Source organism: Phyllostomus hastatus, unplaced genomic scaffold (assembly GCF_019186645.2).
Source record: "Phyllostomus hastatus isolate PE091 unplaced genomic scaffold, TTU_PhHast_1.1 phas_contig_148, whole genome shotgun sequence".
Taxonomy (NCBI): domain Eukaryota; kingdom Metazoa; phylum Chordata; class Mammalia; order Chiroptera; family Phyllostomidae; genus Phyllostomus; species Phyllostomus hastatus.
In genome coordinates this window covers 4,553,680-4,573,019 of record NW_025333607.1, presented here as the reverse complement: position 1 = coordinate 4,573,019, position 19,340 = coordinate 4,553,680, and the positions used below count along the sequence as shown (strand labels likewise).

General features: G+C 53.8%; 1 protein-coding gene across 1 annotated transcript in view; it reads left to right on the top strand.

The window, feature by feature from the left end:
* Nucleotides 1–5,643: 5,643 nt before the first annotated feature.
* The window catches only part of KCNK1 (potassium two pore domain channel subfamily K member 1), a 38,546-nt gene continuing 24,849 nt past the window's right edge, over nt 5,644–19,340 (top strand). The window contains exon 1 of the mRNA XM_045861213.1: nt 5,644–6,069. Within this exon, the coding sequence (XP_045717169.1) occupies nt 5,715–6,069 (355 nt within the window). The 5' untranslated portion in view covers nt 5,644–5,714. The remainder of the gene's footprint in view (nt 6,070–19,340) is intronic.

Below are 19,340 nucleotides of genomic sequence, written 5' to 3'. Positions count from 1 at the left end.
CACCTGCCACCTCAATAAGATGATGGAGAAACACTGGGGGGTCCCTGACACCTGGGCATGGCACAACCTGGGAGTCAGGGCTGGAGTGTCCTGGGCACCCTGGAATAAAACTCCAGCACTTTCCAGGGACACATCAGGGCACCTCTGTGCTTCCCTCGCTTCTCCTCTTTCCTCCTCAGAGCCTTGACCTTGGACATGCTGCACCTGTGACACTCAGACTTGGAAAGAGCCTTGAATGACACCAGGCTGAATGTTCTCCATTCTACTCTCCAGTTTCTGATTACCTTCTGCCTGAACACTCACGGCCGGGAGCTCCCTGGTTCCAGGGGGAACTCATTCCAGTGAGAGTCAAGTGGTAGAATGAGAATGTTCTCTCTTGTAGCGATTTTTAATTCTCATACCCCCTATTTTCTTCCCATAAGTCCTAGCTCTGCGCTTTGAAGATGTAAACAATAAATGCACATATTTCTTTCTCTGCTATCAGATCGTCCTGTCTTCTCTCCTCAGGCAAATGCTTGGAATGCTCCTGGCCCTTCTCCAAGTTTCCAGTCCCATCCCTGGCCAGGTGCATGTCCCCGGGGTGTGTGTCAGGTCCCTGGGGTCCCTTGTGCTGTGCCCCAGCTGGACACTTGCATCTTCAAGGGCCCTCACCCCAGGTATGGCCTGGACAGTGATGGCTGGTGGGGAGCATGCCTTCGGCCTGCCTATAATGCCCGTGTCTCCGCCATCAACCCAATGCCAACTGTAGAGAAACTGTGGTAAAACACACACAACACACAATGCACCACCGTAGCCGTGTTCAAGTGTGCGGTCCAGCGGCACTAGGTGTGTTCACGTTGGTGTGAAACCATCCCCACCCTCCGTCCCCAAACCGCTTCATCTAACAAAAGCAAAACCCTGTCCCCATTAAACACGCACTCCCTGTGCCCCTCCCCCCTCCCTGCCATGGGCCTTCATTCTGCTTTCTGTCTCTTTGTACACGACCACACTGGGTGCCCATGTAAGTCGGGTCACACAGCCTGTCCTTTCGTGATTGGTTTATTTCACTTCAAAAATGTCTTCAACGGTCATTCATGCTATAGCATGCGTCAGGATTTCATTTTTTAAGGTGGAAAAACACTTCATTGTAAGTACACACTACACTTTGCTTATCCATTCACCCACTGAGGGACCTCTGGGTGGCTTCCATCCCTTGGCTGTTGGGAATCACGATGCTGTGAACACGGGTGTGTGAATACCTGAGTCCCTGCTTTCAACGCTCCAGGGTGTATGCCCAAGAGAGGAACTACAAACCCTCACGTTTTGTTCTCGCTGCTGATGGACGGGGTTTTCCCAGCCCCGTGTTTGTGAATTTCACTTTGTGATCCCGAGGGAGCCTCCCCCTGTGAACCGTCATCTCTGCAAACGGTTCTCATATATCACCCTGTTCATTAGACCCGCTTCCTGGTTGTCATTTATGTCTAATTACCATGCGGCACGACGGTGGTCATTTACATCACCAGATCTGTGTCGGAATTACTGGCAAGGCTCTGTGCCAAGCACCAGGCTGGTTTCTCACGAAGCTCGGTCACCTGTCTCCAAATGATACCAATGAATGAGAACATGGATAGAAAGTGGCCCTGGTTTGGTACCACGCTGCCTCCCTCCCCCAACCCGGGCTCCCTCCTGTGAGTTGCCGCGCTCTGCTCTGAGCTCTCTTCCACACTCCGTGCTTTCTGAGAAATGCCGGGACAGCCTCTGGCACACTGGGCGGGGTGGCAGGGATCTCAGCCCTCGCTCGTATGGTCCCCTGGAGGGGTCAGCAGTGTGGTACACAGCAATCTCGTGGGGTGAAGGTTTCAACAGAAGAAAAAATCCTCGTGTCGCTAAGGTTGCTAACTGTCCAGAGCAGTGGGCCGTGAAGGGAAGCGAGACAGCCCACTTCCTACCCAACAAGGAGGGCCAGAGCTTCAGAAGCCCTCACCCCCTCAGGCCACCCCATCTCCAGGTCTCCAGCTGCAGGACAGGGCGTGGGTTCCTGTCGGACCACTCAGGTGACTTTCCCCCTTTCTCTCTGTAGTGTAAGGGCCACACAGGAATGTAATGTGTTTGGTATTCCTGCCGTAGTTGTACAAGAATATGGAAGAGGCACACAGCAGTGAAACATGAGAGAGAATGGCAAATTCTTCTTTAGAAAACATCTAACAATGAGTTTTAAAGTTCAGCATAGTCCAGATACACGCTCTTTCAGTATTTTTACCGTGTATAATGAGCACTTTTTTTGCCCAAACTTTTGAGGGAACAATAAGGATGCGCATTATACATGGGTCGTGCCTGAAATACCTTGTGTCTGTTCTTGTGTTTTGTAATTATTTGTTACATGAAATTTCTTGTACCGTAATATGTCCAAAAATAAATGCTAAAATTCCTTTATAATACAAAAAAACAAGTATCTAAATACAAATAAGTAAAAACATTGAATTAAAAATTAAAACAAAAATTATGTTCCTGAAAGTTGGGGCCCAAGATGTGGGTGCGCATTATACATGGCAAAATACGGTATCTTTCATTGCCTAAAAAGCTCCCTCCAACCTAACAGCTGAAGACAACCACCGTCTTGCACCTCGGCATTCAAGTGCCGCACTCTGGGAGACCCTTCGGTCCTGGGGCATGGGCGGAGCTCCCCTGGTGGTGCTCAGCGGGGGGACAGCCTGGTCTGGAGGACTCAAGATGTCTGGGGCCTCAGCAGGGGTGGTCCGCAGGCTGGCCCCCGGAACTGTCACCCAGAACACCTTCTCAAGGCTTCTCCAGCAGCGCGGGTTACCGGAGATCTTAGCAGTGGCTCAGGGCTCCCAGGACAGGGTACGCCAGTGAACCAGGTGGGAGCCTGCTAGCCTTCTAGGATCCAGCCTGGAAATCACGGAGCATCATTTCTGATGCGCTCTGTGGGTTGCAATAGTCACAAGGCCAGAGCCCCAAGGGTGGAAGACACAATCGCCACCTTTTGGTGAGAGGAGGGTCAAGGACTTTGCAACCGTATTTTAAAGCTGCCACATGTGTGCATGTATGTTTGAGTCACGGTGATGAACCACCCCTGTGTGTGCAATTGTTAACCACACGTGCCCCACAAACTGGTGTTCAGAGGGCCCTGTGGTTAGGGAAGGGGGAGTAGTCACATCCCTTTGGGGCATCAGAGGTGCTGTGGGCCAGGCATGGCATTCGAGCCCGCCCTGAAGGGTAGGCACCACATCACAGAAGGAGATGGGACAGGGACCATCCGGAACAGATGGGCAGAGGCAGTGAGGCAGGCAGAGCAGGAGAGGCCCCACAGGAAGCAGAACCCCGAGGGTGCTCTGCCAGAGGAACTGGCCTCAGCAATGTGTCCAATTGACAAAGACCAGGAAGGCTGGGAGGAGGAGCAAGGGTTACGGAGCACTCTGCAGAGAAGGACAGTGCAGGGTGACGGAGCCTTGTAGGGAGTGAGTCTGTCGGCAGACAGCCAAGAGCTGGCAGAGAGGGAGCAGTGTGGGCTGTGGGAGAGCAGGGGACTGGCTGAGGAGCACAGGGCTCCCGGGACCGAGGGACAAGCGTGGTGGCTCAGTGCTTTCCTCCTCAAGGGCAAGAGGAAAGGGAAGAATGAATTCGTGATTGAGAGGCTTGGAAGTGCAGAAAAGTGAAGTTGAGGGTTCAATCTTCTAAGTAGCGGGTAAGGTTATTTACTAAAAGTGAAAAATCACTGCTGAAAATTTCTACATAAACACGAAATACGGTGTTTTTATTTCTACAATTCAGCAAAGTAGGCAGAGACTTAGGAGTTATGCTAAATAATTCCACAATTCAATTTCATTTATTTTTTAATGTTTTTTCTAGTTTATGATAATAACCTATGTCCACTGTAGAAAATTAAAAGAATATAAAAATGTACAATAAATAAAAACCACCCATACCCTCCACTATCACCCCAAAACAACAATTAGGGGCTGGTTTTCCTTCTATGCAGTGGATCTATTAGGCAGAGACAGTTCTGTTTTTAACAAATTTGAGACTCTGTACATACCATTTTATATATTCTATAAAATATTAGAACATATTTTCTAATATATATTCTATAAAATATTCTGTGTGCTTCAATAGTCTTCAAACACATCCTTACTAGCTATATGGTGTCCTCACTGTAGAGCTACCATAATTTATCATTCTCCTATTTGGAACATTTTAATTGTTTCTGATTCTTCATTATGTCATATATATGTATGTGTATGTAAGACACACACACATTTTATAGGTGTAATATACACGCATATTGTTTATGAACGGTCTTGTCTGCAAATCTTTGCCTCTGCCTCTCTGACGACTTTTTCTTAGGATGCACCACGGAGCCACATAAGCTCTTTCCCGGCTCTTGACACAGAGGTTCAACCACCTTTCCCCAACGGGCGCACCCACTCCCACGGTCACCACAGGCAGGTGGCGCCCTGGCCCTCCTCACCTTGGCCAGAAACCCCACTTGGCGAGGCTCAGTTTCGCCTGGTAGTTGGCACCTTGGGCCTTTTCCACTCCTCATGTTTTAAAGAATTAGGGCTCAGAGACAGGGCTTTCCCAAAACTGTGGGGGATGGGAAGGTGGGAGGAGACTTCTGGTAAGAGGCCAAGGTGCCTGAGGCGGGCACGTCCTCCTCGCTGGAACCACGCTGCTCAACCCTCGGGCCAGCGAGACAGACGGGAAAGCGCACCCACGCTCTCCGTGCGGCCCTAGTGACTGGCGGGGAAGACACAGGTGGGAGAGGGCGGGGCCGCGACCAGCGCTGAGACGGACAGCGCAAAGCCCGGAAAGGTGGCCAACAGTGCGTGTGCGCACACACTCTTACTGGCATGTACAGACACACTCACACAGTCTCATAGACACACGTGTGTGTGCACAGACACACTGTCAGGCACATTCACATACAGACACGCACTCACACAGAGACATCCTCGCGCACACACACACGCATGCGTGCACACACATTCTCCCAGGCGCACACATGGACATGCTCTCGCAGACACACATGCGTGCACACAAACACCCTCAGGTGCACACCTGCATGCACACAGTCACGGGCACACACTGACAGATTCATGCATGGACATGTGCACTGGCTCTCAGTCTCACATGCGCGTGCGCACAGACACCCTCATAGACACTAGCACACTCACTCGGACACATGCACACACACTTGCGCACATACACACTCACAGGCACTCACACAGAGAGACATGTACACTGAGACACATTCCCACACGCGCGCGCATGCACACAGGCGCGCCCACAGACTCACGCGCACACACTCGCAGACACACATGTACATTTCACAATCTCACATTCACACACGTGCACACACACGCACACGCTCTGACACTCGGGTTCGGTTACTGAGCCAGGCGGCAGCAAGAGGAGCCCAGGGCTGGGCCGTCCGTCCGGCCCCGAGGTCCGGGCAAGTTTGCACACGGTCTCCAGGGACGCTCGGGTTACCTGAGCCGGCACCACGTCAGCGCCACATCATCGCGGCTTTGTGTGCCGAAGGAAGCAGGAAAAGAAAGAAGAAAACCTCCCGGAACGAGCCAATCGCTAGCAGCGGACGCGGGCTCAGCGGGCGGGGCGGGGACCGAGGGCGGGCGCGGGGGGCGGGCGCGCGGAGCCGCTCCGGGCGGCGTGCGGCGCGGCCCGGCTCTGGCTCGGGCTCCGGCGGCGGGAAGATGCTGCAGTCCCTGGCCGGCAGTTCGTGCGTGCGCCTGGTGGAGCGGCACCGCTCGGCCTGGTGCTTCGGTTTCCTGGTGCTCGGATACCTGCTCTACCTGGTCTTCGGCGCCGTGGTCTTCTCGTCGGTGGAGCTGCCCTACGAGGACCTGCTGCGCCAGGAGCTGCGCAAGCTGAAGCGGCGCTTCCTGGAGGAGCACGAGTGCCTGTCGGAGCCGCAGCTCGAGCAGTTCCTGGGCCGGGTGCTGGAGGCCAGCAACTACGGCGTGTCGGTGCTCAGCAACGCCTCCGGCAACTGGAACTGGGACTTCACCTCCGCGCTCTTCTTCGCCAGCACCGTGCTCTCCACCACCGGTAGGAGCCCGTCGCCCCCGGGCCCCCGCGGCCACTCGGATCCCCGCGCCCCGGCCCCTCCGACCCACCCACCCCCACCCCGACCCCTCCGACCCACCCACCCCCACCCCGGCCAGCCTGGCCGGTCCAACCGGGCCACCGGCCCCTCCCAGGGAGACTCGCCAAGGGCGGGCTCCGTGGAGCCGGAAGCCGGTGAGGTGGCCTCGGAACGTGACTTGGCCGTTGCTGCCCTTAACTCTTGGAAAGTGGTCTCCTACTAAAGCCTCCGGCCTGGGTGGTTCTAAGGGCTTCTTGGGCTGCGCCCCTTCTTCTGGGTCTCCTACACCCATCCCCTCCGGTTCTAATCTACACCGCCCTGGCCGCGGCGCAGAGAGGCCCGGGGATGCTGGAAACTCCGTGTTCCGAGCGCGCGCACCTCCCGCCGGACCCATCCCGCAGGCCCAGGCTGCAGAATCGAACCGTAGCGCGTTCAAGGAAGGGTCACCTTCCGGAGGGCGCCTTCCCTTTCGAGCTCTTTCCTACCTTCGGGGCAGTTTGGGGAAACCGGGTGACATCACTCTGCTCCTCTCCGGTGACCTCTGAGCGCACAGGCCGATCCGGTTTCTTTTCAGAGTAGGAGAGAGAGTGAGGGAATGCCGAGCCCCTGGCAAAATGGGGCACCCTGATTCAGCAGTTTCTTCAACTTTAGGTGTGCTAGGCCACCCTTAAACTCTTAAACTTGGGAGCGCACTTCCCTTGCGCTAGTCACCCCGCAGGACGTGCGCCGAGTGGAGGAGCTTCTGGGGGTGACCCGGGAGGCCCGCCCCGTCCTCCAGGTAGCACGTTTGTGCTGCTAGACCAGGTGAACGGAGGCTGGGTTTTCCCCGCGGCTAAGGGAGCCACCTACCCCCCCCCCCGCGTGGAGATTTGTAAATTGGTACGTGGATCCCGGAAAGTGTCTCAAAGAGTGCCCAGCACACAGCCCCGTATCTGTGTGCGGAACAGCAGATCCTCGAACAGTCCATCACGGCTTGCACTGCTGGATCGCTGCTACCCGTGTGGTTCTGGAACCGGGGCCTTGAGACTTCCTGGCCGGGAGCTCTTACCTCATCCTCTACCCCCCCACCCCCGCCCTGGGTGGTGAACCAACACTGTCACTTCAACTCTTCCTTCACCCCACTCCTTTCCACCTCCCAGGGTTGGCTTGTTTCTAATGGCTTTGGGCTGAGTCCAGTTGATAGTTTCGGTGATTATTTGGTAAAGCCGGCAATGCCTCAAAAGTCTGGGGGTGTGAATGACTAAACCGAAGTGCGCTTACCCTGAGTAAACAGAAGTCCCGCTTGCACTGTGATCCTTGTAAAACTGTGTTAAATGTAGCCCTAAACAAGACAGACCTGTTACCTTACTTCTTAGCTTTTCCAACATGACTGTTTAGCTTTCTACCGGTCCCGAGTCTGTGGCCTGTGCCTGGTCCTCAGGTCACTCAGGAGTCACCAGCCTTTCCTTGGGGCATGCGCATGCTAAATTGGGAATCCTTCCTTCTCTACAGAAGTGTTTCCCTGGGCTCCAGGAGGTCTCCACGGGGTCACAGGGGTGGGCAAACATCGTGAAGAATGATGGTAACTTTTAGCACTCACTGGTACTTTCAAAGATGGAACAGCAGTAAGAACAATGTTATGGAAAAAGTTATTGGGTGGGATTTCCCAACGCCGTGCAGCTCCTGTATAGTCTCAGCACTGTACGCGCCTAATTAAACGTCAAAAATACTGGTTTACATTTTGAAGAGGCAATTATTTCCCAGACTTTCTTCTGTTTTTTTCTTTAATTCCAGCTCCCGTTTAAAAAAAAAAAGTGGGGTGGATGGCTTATTATTGGTATTCAGATTGCACCGTGGCTCTTAAGAAAGTCTGCATTCATGCGGAAACAAGAGTTCTTTCAGGGAGCCAGGGCGAGGGGCGCTTCAGGATAAACTGGATGAAAGGGTGCCTCTTGGGTTGTAAGATTAGCAAATCAATGAATTTTGGTCATTGATAGGATGGAATTGAATTTGCTAATTCAAATAGAATTCTAATAGAATTTAGAATCTATCCTAAGTCAACGTTCTGTTGTGTTGGTTTTGTACTGACCCGCTTCTGACAACATTGCATGTTCCGTGTAGTATCCAAAACACCAGGAAAGGACCAGACCACTCAAATAACTCACATGAAAGAGATGCACTGGTTCATGCTACTCTTTTGGGTTAGGTACTGGACATGCTGCGTGTGTGTGTGTGTGTGTGTGTGTGTAGCATTTTTCGCTCTGTTGATGGGCAGCCACAGAGATAATTGTCACCCATTCAGTCAATATTGGCAGCCTCTGCCTTGTCTGGAGTAGAAACACGGGGCATTATTACAGAGGCACTGTTCGTGGGGGCCTTCCGTGCCATATCCAAGAGCATGAACACATTATATCGAAGCTTTTCATCCCCCAAAGGACAGGCTTCTTTCTTTTCCCCTGGAAGGAGCTGGGGAAAGCCCTCATGGTCTGTCTGGAGAAAGTCTTAGGTTGGTCATTCAGCACTGTTCTCTGGTCATTCTCTGTGCTGCCAGGGTCGCTGAATGATTTCCAGCAACAGTGTAACATCTCTGCTTGACGACAGCGTGCGAGAGAGCACAGCTCACTTCCACCCGCACAGAGGGACGTGCTGTGTAAAAATAAAAGGTGTGCGACACTGACCTTTCCCGCTTCACTTTTTTTAAAGATGTTATTAATTTATTTTTAGACAGAGGAGAAGGGAAAGAGAAAGAGAGGGAGAGAAACATCAGTGTGTGGTTGCCTCTTGTGCGCCCCCTACTGGGGACCTGACCCACAACCCAGACATGTGCCCTGACTGAGAATCGAACCAGCGACCCTCTGCTTCGTAGTTTGGCATTCAATCCACTGAGCCACACCAGCTAGGGCCCACTTCACTTTTATACTGGGATTTCTTTCAAGGATTAAGGAAATAATATGTGACACTTGGGGGATAAGGAAGAATTTTATTAGAATTATCTGTAGTAGCTGCATAAAATTTTGAGTGACCTCATCCATTCTTAAGAACCATCTGTCCTGTCCGTTTTCTGTCCGTGTGCTTCCTTATTCACCCCCCTAAGCAAGGCTGCATCAGGCGATGGGTGATGGGTTAAAATATGGTCTTTGTATGCATAGGAATGCAAAGCTGCCGCTGCCTGTGCAGCTTTGTAAATGTGGGGTCCATGAGACAGCTCAGTTGCTATTTCTGTCCCTTGGACACATGGTGCAGCCTTATTCCTGTGTATGGAGAGACGTTTTGAAGCTCTTATTTCAGGTGCTCACAACGGAACTGACTGTAGCTTGTTTTACACTGGTTTTCGACTTAGGCAGGGAGCCCCCCCCCCGCCATGCGTTGGAGAAGGCGGGAAGCAGTAATGGGGATGCTGCATCGATCCTCGGTTTTCCAATTTTTTTAAAGATTTATTTTATTTTTAGACAGAGGGGAAGGGAGGGAGAAAGAGAGGGAGAGAAGCACCAGCGTGTGGTTGCCCCTCGAGCACCCCCTACTGGGGACGTGGCATGCAACCCAGGCATGTGCCCTGACTGGGAATCGAACCAGCAACTCCTTGGTTCACAGGCCGACGCTCAGTCCACTGAGCCGAACCAGCCAGGGCTCCGGTGTTCATAAGACAAATCTGTTCTCACCAATAACATATTTATTGAGCCTTTAACTAGAATGGGGTGCGCACACTGTGCTCCTGGCCAAATCCAGCCCACCGCCTGTGTTCGTGCGGCCCAAGCTAAGAATGGGTTTCATATTTTCCAGTGGGTGGGGTAAATGTCAAAGGAAAAATAGTATTTCCTACCACACTATAGTGGTATGAAAATCAAATCTCAGGGCCCATAGCAACATCCCACTGGTGTCTGCACAGCCACATGCATTTGCTTCCGGATCATTCCTGGTTGTTCCCCAGCGACTGTGGCCGAGCTGCATGGCGGTGACAGAGACCGTGTGTCTGCAGACCCTAAACTACTGTCTCTTCCTCTGCAAGAAACGCTTACTGGCCCTGCTTCAGAATCGTGTTTGCAGGGGGCCCTGAGAGGAGTGCTAAGGGCCTTCTGTCCTTTTGGAAAACGTCCCTTGAGGCTGTCTGGCGTCTTCGACGTCTGCGCTTCTTTCTAAGTGCTGTGCGCCATTTAAATCGTGCGCTGCTTCCCACAACCGCTTGCAGAACACATGGTTGCGTGTCGTAGGATGTCACTAGTTCTGGGTCCGATGGATGGCACTGCCTTGTTTTTCCAATGGTGACAAAGCTGAACTTCACGTTGGTATCACCTTTTCTCTACCGGGCGGTAACTACCACATCTCGACCAAAAATGACCACAAGGAAAGAGATTCCACCCAAAACAAACGAGCGAACTCCATCAGCCAGAGACAGACCTGAAGTGCACGCTCTGTATCCTCTGCAGAGCCTTTGGTCTCAACTTGGAGCCGTTAGGTTTCATTGTAACGAATTTAATGATCTGGTTTCCACGCCCCTGGCAGGTTAAAGAAGGAAAGGCGCCGCCCCAGACAAACATAACGGGAAGGTCACAAAAACAAAAACAGAAAAATGAAACATTTTAGAAAAACAAGCGTCTGCCAAACACTTCACTGTGCCACACAGCGCTGACACATGACTGTCACAAAGAACTAACGAGATGTGGATGTCATTGTCCCCTCCCCACAGAGACTGGCTCTGAAGTTCAGATTGAGCCACTCCCTACCTGGGTGCCTGAGGGAGACGGGGTGTGGCCTGGAGTGGAATCCAGGTGTGTCTGAGCCAGTAGCTCGAGCATTGCATAGTGACCCAGTGTACGGGGTGGTTGTGGGCTGACTTGTGTCTCCCCCAAATTCCTGTGTTGAAGTCCTCACATTGGTACTTCAGAGCGTAACTGGGAAGGGCTGGGGCGTGCAACAAAGGTGGAATGACAAGGTCGCTCTCTGTGAGCCCAGCAGAGAGGCTGCTGGACAAATCCAACCTGTTGGCACCTTGATCTTGGGCTTTCAGCCTGCAGAACTGCGAGGAGATGAACGTCTTCTGTTTCATTCACCCAGTCTTGTGGTCCTTCGTTATGGCTTCCCCAGCCAACGAATACAAAACTACTCAGTTATTTACTTTAGTTGTGTAAACACAAATGAAAAAAACCAATACAGAAGCGCAAGATACAGGACTCCCTCTCCAGCAAGTGGCTACTGAGCATTAGGTTCAGCAGGTTACTGTCGCAGCCCTCAGGGACCTTGTTTTCCTGGATGTGTGTCTGTCTTTCGGGGGAGGGAGGCACCTTCAACACAGTAACTGAGTGAAATGTGCAGGATGTTGTTTGGGGTTAATTGCTGAGACAGAAATAGGGGTGCTCATTCAGTGCGCAGGTGCCTGGGGGTGTGGAAGGGTCCCAGACTGTGGTCTCTGGCAAAGAAGTCTGAGCAGGCTTCACTGAGAGGTTGGCCTTTGAGTGAGAAGCCGGAGGAGGGGAGCCGTGTTCTAGAACAAAGTCCCCATGTTGGGGGTGCAGCGCAAAGCCACTGTGGCTGGAGCAGAGAAAGAGGAGGGGCGATGAGGTGGAGGAGAAGGAGAGGCGGACGGGGGGTGTGCCACAGGCCACCGAGAAGCACTTGGCTTTTCTCTGGGTGAGTAGGAGACACCGGGAGAGTCTGAGCGAAGGGCTGACATCATCTGACCGGTTGTTCCAACGGGTTCACTGTGGCTGGCGCTGGAGGACAGGGGAGGCAGCAGAGGCCCTGAAGGGGGAGCTGGTGCAGTAGCCCAGGCCAGGCCTGCTGGGGCGTAGTGCAGGGCGGTGGAGCAGAGCTGGGTGGTGGAGTAGGTCATGAGGTCAGATTTCAAATACAGGGTGGAGGACGCAGTGGGATATGTGGGGAAACTGGCGGGATTGGATGTGAGGTGTGAGAAAAACAGTCATCAAGAATGACCCCAAGGCCCTGGCTGGGTAGCTCAGTTGGTTGGAGCATCGCACCAATATACTGAGGTTGTGGGTTCCATCCCTGGTCAGGGCACATACAAGAATCCACCAATGAATGCGTCAATAAGTGGAACAGCAAATCGATGTTTCTCTCTAAGGTCAATCAGTTAAAATGAAAAACATTTAAAAAATGGCCCCGTGCTTTTGGTCTGAGGCCCGGCAACACAGAGACAGAGGAAAGGCCCGGGAAGGCACAGGTTTTGGGTGCAGGATCTCAAGTGAGCTGAGATCGCGGGCCAGTGGAACTCGAGGTCCCTCCTGGGTGTCCGAGTCTGCAGGAGAGAGGCTCTCACTCCCCCGTGGTGCCATGAGGGCCGTACTGACAGGGTAACATGCTTCCTTTTGCACGGGGTGCCCTGCCTGATTTCAAGTGAACTTGCCGGCCTTTTGTCTGACTGCAGAGGTCGGGGCAGCGGTGGGGGGCGGTGCCTGAACGCGGTGGGAGGAGACAGAGAGTCTGGAGGGGAGAGGAGGGAGGAGCTATTCCAGGGGAGCGTGCGAACCCTCTGGGCCCAGTTGCCGCGTGGTGAGCACGTTTAACAGGAGCTTCAACTACTTCAACCTCCAGGCCACGAAACAGCATCTGAACTATAGTTCTGTGTTCTAATGGAATGTTATGTAAGGCCCTGTGGACAGCGGGGTGGGGGAGGGAGAAAGGGGGCAGGAGGATTTGCCTCATATGTTCTTAAATTCAACAATGGGAAACTTAGTGTTGGATATAGTTCAGCAAGAAATGTACATCCTATATAGGCCAAAGAGCAGCAGTAAATAAAAATCTACAGTACGTTTTTTAGGACAGGCTGACATGAAAGCTATGGAAGAGTCAGTCAATCTAGGTCACTTCTATTTCTAGGGAGTAAATAAGAAAAACGTGATTTTCCTCCCACAAGAAATCTAAGCATTTTAGGAATCGCTGATCTTCAAATAAAGACCCAGTTTGTGGCAGATGGGAAAGTTATCACACGACTCTGAAAACAACCTAATTTTGTTTCCATCTGTGTATGTGTAAGTTTGCTGAGTTACCATGAGTTACAGACGATGCCATTTGAACACCGTCACTCCTTGCCTGTCCTCGATGATGGAAGCTTCCCCTGCTCAAATGCTGTATTTTTTATTCAACTCAGGTTGTGAGTAACCGGAGGGAGAGTGAACGGTGCAAACTAGAGTTAAAAGGTTAAAACATTCTTGTCACTAATGTTCTCGTAACTGGAATTCTTTAAGCGCTTGAACAGCGGTTACCCAGGCACTCAATTATTTAAAGGCTGTGGTTAGGTCGATTAAGTTAATTAAAGAACCAGACAGACTGCCCGGTGTCAGACGCCGCCCTGAGAAGTTCTGGGCGGGGACAGCTCCCCGTCACGCCCCACGTGTCCCCCAGTGCTGTGACGCCCCACTGCGGCCACACAGCCCCTCGCCCAGACTGGGTGCACAGATGCTGCTGGCGGCAGGGCTCGGAGGGGCCCTTACACGGTCCAGGTCACAGGTCACAGGTCACAGGAGGTCACTGTGTGCGGATAGCAGTCTTACACTCCTGCTTCTGCAATGCACTTGTGCTTCAAAATGGAACCCACAAAAATAGAAAGAGACAAGACTCCAGCTGCTTCCAGGTTTGCACACTTCTGACCTAAACCTGCATTTGTTCTGCAGCAGCTCGGCCGAGCACCGGCCATGGTCTGTGAGGGTGGCTGGGTGAGGCTGCAGAGACACGGTGGGCACCGTGGTGTGCACGGTGGGATGTCCCCTCTGGTTCACTCACAGCTGGGCCTGTGCGCTCGTCCGTGCTGGTGGTCCCGCCCTGGTGAGCCTGTCATGTGACCCAGGGCTGGTGGGGGGGTGTGTGTGTCCTGGCCTGGCCCTCCTTGGTGTCCCAGTCTCCACACAGGGCAGCCGAGAGCAGGACCACCTTGGAGCCGTGTCCCCCGTCACCATGGGCAGGGATGGCTTTTCCCTCCCCAGCCCCGAGGATGGAGCTGCTAAGTACGATTCTCATCAGTGGTGTCAGACTGAATCAGTATTTAAAAACACAGCCCGGCTGCGTGAAAAGTGAGAATGGCGCATTCTTTTGGGGGAGAATGTGTACTTTCAGGTGTATTGAATCACCCTTCAGGGGTGTCCGACCCTAAGCCCAGGACGGCTGTGTGTCTGGCCCAACACAAAATCATCGATTTACTTAAAATCTTTGTGTCACTCATCAGTTTTCATTAGTGTTTGTGTGTTTAACGTGTGGCCCAAGACAACTCCTCTTCCAGTGTGGCCCAGAGACGCCAAAAGGTTGGACACCCCTGCTAGACTAAGTAAAACATTGTTTGAAAATGTCCTTGTGGGAATTTAACAAATAGACCCGGGAAGGCTTATAGGACTGGTGTTGGGCGTGGGTGGCGTGACGCGAGGATCTGGGGACCAGGGGAAGAGGTGGGTGCCCCTGACGAAACCGTCAGGCACTGCACGTTCTAAACGTTCTCGCGTCCCGCTGGTCGCCAACCGCAGCTCCGCAGCTCAGGTGTTCCCTCCGCACAGCGGGACGGCTGAAGGGGGTCCTCTCCTAAAGTCCTGTGGTCCTAGGTCTTTTCCCTGTTTCCTGAGCACTTGCTACTCTGTGTCCTACCTGCAGGGACACATAAAAAATACTGCGAAGGGACAGCCACTCACCTCAACAAGCCCACACAGCCCAGCTGGGAGACGGAACTAAACCACAGAGCTCTCGCAGAGCCGTGTAGGGTGCAGACCTCTAACTGCTGTGCCGTGTAGGGTACTGGTGACGGCTGTGGGGTTTTCCGGGGCTGAAGTGCTCAGAGAAACATCTCGGAGGAGGTGGCTTGAGACAAACAGGCAACAGGGGTAAGGTGTGGCGGGATGGCTCAGCGCAGGGGACACACACAAAGCCCAGGTGCCCGGAGGAGGAATGAGCCGTACCTGCCAAAGGTCTCGAGGATGGCAGCCTCCCAGAGCCGAGAACCACCAGTTGGCAAGTGGCCAATAAGGGCCTCAAGTGTGGGAAGTGGAGTTTGCACTTGACTTCTGTTGGCCGTCCGGAGCCACAGGAGGTTCCTGAACCTGCCCTGTGGCAAGCAGACTGGCCGAGACTGGGAAAGCATGGCTCTGAGGCTGCAGCCGTCCTGGAACGTAAGGTGCCCTGTCCTGGGGAGGAGAGGGCTCCCTGCAGAACCGCCAGGGTGGGCAGACTGAGTCGCAGGATCGGGGCGGGGTGGCCATGGGAAGACCTGGGCAGAGTGTGGGGTGGAGGTTGATGGGAACACCAAAGCCAAGGCCCTGGGGCACAGTGGGATGCGGAGACTGCCCTGGGCTGACACACCAGCAGTCCCACAGCCCGAACTCGGAGCGAGGCCTGGGCGAGTCTCCCAGCTGCTGCTCTTCACAGGGGTGTGAGCTCTTTCCAGGCAAGTGGGGGGCAGGGAACAGACCAGAACTGCCAAGGGGCAGAGAGGGAGGCTCTGGGAGCTGGGTCCCTCCCCCCAGATTCTCAGGGATCCAGCCGGAAGACGATGAATCAGCCCTGAAGGGTGTAGTTATAAACATTGTTTGTCATGAGTATGTCAGCTACAGATGAGCGCTGCGAAATGGTTTTGAAAAGTTCCAAGGAGCACGGCCATTCCTCAGATCCTGTTTGTACTGTGGACGGGCTTTAAGGACCTTCTTTTTGACATAATAAATCTTAACTTCCACTCAGTTCCCGAGTGGCCACACTGTAACTTTATGAAGCTTTCGTCTTTAAAAGAAATGCAGGTGTTAGACGTACAATTCTTCGAGTTCTGTCATTGTTCAGGACAATTTCTTATTGCACTGGACTCGGATCAAGGCTGGCTGGCTTCTGTTTAATCTCTCCCCAGTTGCAAGTTTGCTTAAGGGCATGCAGTGCTACAGTGCGTTCTTGCTGCCCAGGGTGGCAGAACTCCCTGTCTGAAAACTCAGGAATGCTTTGAGGAAAAGGCACCCCTTTGTGGAAACCTTTAAATCGATCACCTTATTCGGCTTTCTTCCTCATCAGATGTGATTTATTTAAAACTATACCCACGGCCGCACTCACAGAGTGTCCCTTTGCTGCTTGCTGCTGTATTCGCAAGCCCTGAACTCAGGAAGTGAGTCGAACCCATGTCCTGCTAGCCCAGGTGTGTGCACAGCTCAGAGGCAGGTCCGAGAGGCAAACCGGTAGGTGCCCTGTGGCAAATGGGATGCCCGAAAAGCAAAGAGCTGATATTTTTAGTCTCTTAAAGACCCGCCGTCTAACCTCCGAGGATCCACTCTGGTGCGTCTGTCACCTGCTCCCCGCTCCAGGCGCCCCCTCCTTGGTCACATGTCCCCTCGGAGGGGTAAGGGCACCCTAGAAAATTGATGCGTGGCCCCCTTGCAGCAGAGGGGAGGCAGAGCTGCGGCGTTTACGTGGACTTACTTAACAGTGTGAGTAGGTTGAACGTCATTCCCTGAATAGCATCAGTCACCCTGGCTTCCAACCCGAGGAACACCGGGCCCGCCCCCCAGTCCCCCAACCCCCCAACCCCCTGGCTGGCCCGGAGAGTCACGCGGCATCCACAGTCTGTTTCATTTGCACCTCTGTCGGAACCTGGGAATTCTCGCAGCGCGACGGCCCTGTCTTCAGAGGGCTTCCCTTGCTGCCCAGTGGTAGGGTTCTGTCAACACCAGGGTGTCCTCCTGAGAGGGCCGCTCACTGGCTGCTCACTGGCCGAGTGACGTTTGTCCAGCTGTTAGTGAGAAGGGCGAGCACCATGGCGCCGAGGCCCTGAGTTTGTTTAGTCCCAGCTCACAGGGATTCTCCTTAATGACGGGATTTTAAGCCCAGCCGCCACCAGCTCAAAAGCAGGCAAGACTACCTGTGGCTGGTGCCCCAGTCCCTGGAGGGGAGTACCGGGGGAGGGGGGCAGCTCACGGTGGGTTTAATTGAATTTCCCTCTGCTTGCGTACACGATGGTTTGGAAAGCCACTCTGCTCGATCTGAGAGTTCAGTGAAGTCACCCCGCAACCTCTGTGGACTTTGCTGCACGTTTTCAAAGGGGGGTTGTCTGGGGAACGTGGTGAGGGGCCGGAGTCGAGCCGTGTCCGGGCCTTTCCTGGTCCTCACACCTTCGGCTCCTTCCTGTCTGGTCCCATTAGTGCCGGCAGGTTCCGCATTTTCTCCGGCCGCTGTGCCTCTGTTTCCCATTAAATTTAGGGGTGGAGAGAGTAGTGTCACCCAGAAACTTCAGTGACCGGCTGTCTTCTAGTTTGGTCCCTTTCGGTTCGGGCAGAGGGAACCACTGTCCTTGTCCCTGAAGAGGACTCACAGCTCGAGCTGGCCCTGGACCTGAAAACCACCTCCCAAGACCCCGTGGCGGATGCACCCTTCACACTCCGGTTCCACCTGGGGGCCATGCGCCTGTCGGGGAAGGACGGCATTGCTCCGTGTTCCACTAACTGGGAGTGACATTTGGCGGAAGAGAGTCTTAGCGTGGGTCCCTAGGTGCCCTGTGCACTCGGGGAATGTTCTCTGCTTCCCTGGAGGCTGCTACGTGAGTTCGTTTCCTTGCATGATACACTCTGCACAGATTCACTGTTACATGGACACAGTTGCCCTGTTTTTGTACGTTTCCCCCTAAAAATAGCAGCTGTCATTGGAAGCCAAGTCTTGACATAGGCAAACAACCGAATTTCCTGATCGCATCAAGGAGAGTGTTTTATTAGTGATTGCAATCAGGTAGGAGGGCAAGGTCAGTTTCCGGAGTGAGGCCTCACGGGTCTGTTTCTCCCGTCATCTTACCCATCCTGGATTTCACTGTGTTTTTTCACTGCTGGCCGTCCCTGTGGAGCTGCAGCGCAGACACTCTGCCGGCACCGGGCCATCCCCTGCCTGCTGTGTGGACCTGCCAGAGGGCTCTGGCTCAGGGATTCCAGAAATCACTGCTGCTTGCTGGCCACGTGCTGCGGCCATGCACTGGACATGGCTTCTCTGTTTTTCCCTTAACTGGGCGTCCCTGTTGTCCCTCTGCTGAGTCTGGAGGTGGTGGCCACGCCCTGATTTTCCTGACTCTGGGCCCCTTCTCGGAAGAGCTGAGGCCCGCATCTCTGCCGCGTCCTCCAGCTGGCCTTCCTCGTCAGCTTCCTCTGCGGTGCGGTGCTGGGAACTGAGCTCGTGGGAGCTGCTCGCCGCCGACACAGTGCCTTCCTTCAAGGGCCGAGCCAGGGGGTCACGCGCTCGATCCTCGGAACTGTTTTGCAACCTTGTCTACCTGGAGCTTTTTATCAGAGCTTCCTCCTTGGCCCTGGCAGAGGCCAGGTTCGCTGCTCCTCATTTTGGATTGATGCCATAGGTCATTTCAATGAAAATTGGACTGATAGTGTGAGAAGGGCAGTGAGATCCTTGAGAAACGGGGTGGGGAGGAGGTTAACGGCAATACTGTTTACGACAGAACACTTAAAGCAGAAAGAAATAATCGTTTCTTCCTGAGTTAAGTGGACACATTATAACCCGCATTGGTCCTCAAGGCTTCTACCCTGGGCCCAACTGCAGAAGAATGTTTAAGTGTAAGCGGTTCTGTGGTCCAACGTGTTCATCATTTCGGCAAACTGCTCACAGAGGGACTGATTGCCTTGGTGGGCGGGGGCGGGGTGGATCTCAGGCGCACCAAGGATCCGAGGGCAGTGAAGCCGCTCGGTCTGGTGTGACTCTGGTGCACCTGTGCCGTTCTACGCTTCTTCAGACCCGTGGATTGCACTACAGCAGGAGTGCACCGTAACGCAGAGGGTGGGCTGTGGGTGATGATGGTGCGGCGATGCAGAGCCACCTGGCGTGGCCAGTGTCCCACTCCCATGGCGGGGGGGGGGGGGTGTTGTGATGTGCATGTGTAAGGGCCGGAGGGATGTGGGAAATTTCCGTGCCTTCCTCTGAGCTTTGCTGCGAACCTACAAGTGCTGGAACACAGTGGGACAGATGACTGGGCAGGGTTGCCCGGGGCGGGGCGGGTCAGGAGGGTTAGTTTGTTTATATGGCAGAGGGCGGGGTATCAGTGTTTGTGGAAAGAAGGCAGACGGGCTGCGCAGGTGAGCCAGGCTGGGGCCTCGTGCCCGGGTGGGGCGTGGCCCCAGGGACAGAGAGAGAGCGGCCGGGTCCTGCTGGAGCGTTCTCACGGGTGCTTCCTTCTGCTTGCCTCCGTTTCCTTCGCGAGGTGGGACCGTGAGGAGACCTGGAAACACCAAGAGTTTTAGAGCCTCACCGTGTCCTTCGGCAGTGTTCCCGCCCTTCGCTCAGCGCTCAGCCTCGTGTCCTT